At 37.5% G+C, this 2,532-nt stretch overlaps 1 protein-coding gene across 1 annotated transcript; it reads left to right on the top strand.

The window, feature by feature from the left end:
- Positions 1-1,045: 1,045 nt before the first annotated feature.
- On the top strand, positions 1,046-1,789 carry LOC110460379. The gene has a single exon (XM_021513253.1). The coding sequence runs from the start codon at positions 1,046-1,048 to the stop codon at positions 1,787-1,789; it is 744 nt and encodes a 247-aa protein (XP_021368928.1).
- Positions 1,790-2,532: the final 743 nt, after the last annotated feature.

Here is a 2,532-nt window from a genome sequence, read left to right as displayed (position 1 = left end):
GAAAAGTATTATAGAGTGGATAAATTTATTTAATTTTAATTCATTTTGAAAGGTGAAAGTATGTATAAAATATTCATGAGAAATATAATTAAATGGAAAAAGAATAATTTTAAGAAATAAGACAATCTTTAACTTTGGCATGAATAATTGATATATCATTATCAAATAATTACTTATATTTTTTCGGTAGTATTCACTTAAGTCCCAATTAATCTGACTTGAGCATATACCTAATTAATTACAGTTAATAAGCTTTGAACAGTGTTAAAGAAGCACCCAAGCCTTTTTCTACTAATTTATTCATACATTTTGAATACTACTCACTAAGCATCCCAAGCTAGATTTTAGCTTATAAGCACTGACCCACTGACAAAATTCATTATTCAAGTTTGACCATGGCGAACGCACAAGTAAGAGTAGACTACATTTGACATGCTAGAGGCCACTACTTAGCTGTAAACAGCTACAGATATGTGATAAAGACCAGAAAACAGGGTAGAGATGCAGAACTAGCCTACAGGAAGTGCGCCGAGAAAGATTGCCCAGGCACAGCCAACACCAGAGACAACATGGTAACCAGATTTCCTAGAGACCACAACCACCCGACAACTCGTGCTGACATAGATGCCAAGAAATTTCTAGCAACACTCAGAGAAAAGGCAGCCAAAACTCTAGAACCACTACCCGCATTGTACGACAGCGAGATCATCAAATTCAGAAACAGAGAATGGGACGATCACACACACCAGGTCGTTGAACAGATACCAACTTTCGTCAGTACCAAATCAGCTATGTACCGAGAACGCAACAGTGAACTACCACCACTACCAACCACACGTGATGCCATTAATATCCTGGGAGAATGGCAAGAGACTACTACAGGAGCACAATTCCTACTAGCAGATGATGGTGACCACAACAAGATCCTGGTATTTGGTACTACAGACAACCTCCGCCATCTAAGTAACGCTGACATGGAACTTTTTACGCCAGTCCTGTACTTTTCACCCAGCTGTACACACTGCATGCACTCATAGACGACGAGATGTACCCACTAATATTCGCCTTCCTACCTGACAAATGCCAGATCACCTACCAACGCCTATTCGAGATCGTTAAGACAGCAGCAGCAAACAACAACACACCACTCAATCCAACCACTACATTCCTCGACTTCGAGTCTTCAGCCCGTAACGCAGCAGAGACAGTCTTTCCACAAGCGTCGATCAAAGGTTGTCTATTCCACTACTGCAATCGCATATGGAGAAAGGTACAGAAACTTGGACTAGCAGACCAGTACACCAACGACAACCTACTCAACCTACATATTAGACGAGCTTCAGCATTGCCACTAGTCCCCATCAACCAAGTAGATGATGTATGGTTCCACGCAATTGAAGACTACGAGACCGATGACGCAAAGATCACCAAGTTCAACGACTACGTTACTGAGCAATGGATCGGGATGGAGACAGCAAAATGGAACCACTACTCAACAGTTGGACCCAGAACAACAAACCATTTAGAAGGATGGCACCACAAACTCAACAACCAACTTCACAGAGCACACCCAAACCTCTACGTCATCATCGAAAAACTCAAGCACACTCAAGCAGCAAATGAGATCCGACTTATCCAGTATACAGCTGGTGGCACTAGAAAGACAAGAAAGCTGAAATACAGAATCCTAGACTCCAGACTTCAGCGACAGAAACAACGACTCATTCAAGGGGAAGTTGACATCTACCAGTATACAGACACAGTGTCACGCCTGCTGAAACTTCAATGAACTGATATGACTCTATAATATTTGATTGATATAGTGCTTTGCTTAATTCAAATATTTTAAATATGAAATTTACTATACATTGTAACTTTTCTATCATGTAAAATGATTCATATTGCTATCATCTTATAGATACACATTTCCAAAAGGACTTAATTTCTGTATCATATTTTTAACCCAACACTTGACCCAAGCTCCAATTAGTGTTTGTTGTTTTAACAATATACCCTATTCCCACTTATCCAACCCAAACTTTTTACCTGTAGTACCTATTTTTCAAAAAGTTGGATAAATGGGAATGAACCGCCTGTTGTACCTGTACGTTCAGTGGTCCATAGGGCATAGGTACGGTGTTACAATAAAAGAATTAGAAGGTCAATTTGGAAATTAAAATTTGAAAATTGCAAAATAAATCGGGAAGGTTTATAATAAAGCAATGTTATTACTTTTTTTTGAAAACACACTCAAATCTGTTCTTAAAAAGATAATCCAGGGACTCGGGGCAGTCATCATTTATAGTTAATTTGTCATTTTTTTTTATACAGAATCACATATATATCACTATGGTATTCTTTATGCATAAATCATCTACTCTTTGAATAAATGATCTGACAATACCAACAGGTGCTTATTTTGATTGGATAATACATTTATTTTTTATTTTTTAGAAATTTTTAAAGTTTAATCTTATAATTTTATTTTCATAGTAGACATGTAGTTAAATATATTTTCTTACTAGAAACACA

This window comes from Mizuhopecten yessoensis, unplaced genomic scaffold (genome assembly GCF_002113885.1).
Source record: "Mizuhopecten yessoensis strain PY_sf001 unplaced genomic scaffold, ASM211388v2 scaffold10377, whole genome shotgun sequence".
Classification (NCBI taxonomy): domain Eukaryota; kingdom Metazoa; phylum Mollusca; class Bivalvia; order Pectinida; family Pectinidae; genus Mizuhopecten; species Mizuhopecten yessoensis.
Note: the sequence above shows the minus strand (reverse complement) of the source record. Positions and strands in the feature narration are given on the sequence as shown.

Bases quoted from the DNA above. Each gene is read 5' to 3' on its own strand.
- LOC110460379 (XM_021513253.1), top strand. From the start codon at position 1,046: ATGTACCCACTAATATTCGCCTTCCTACCTGACAAATGCCAGATCACC.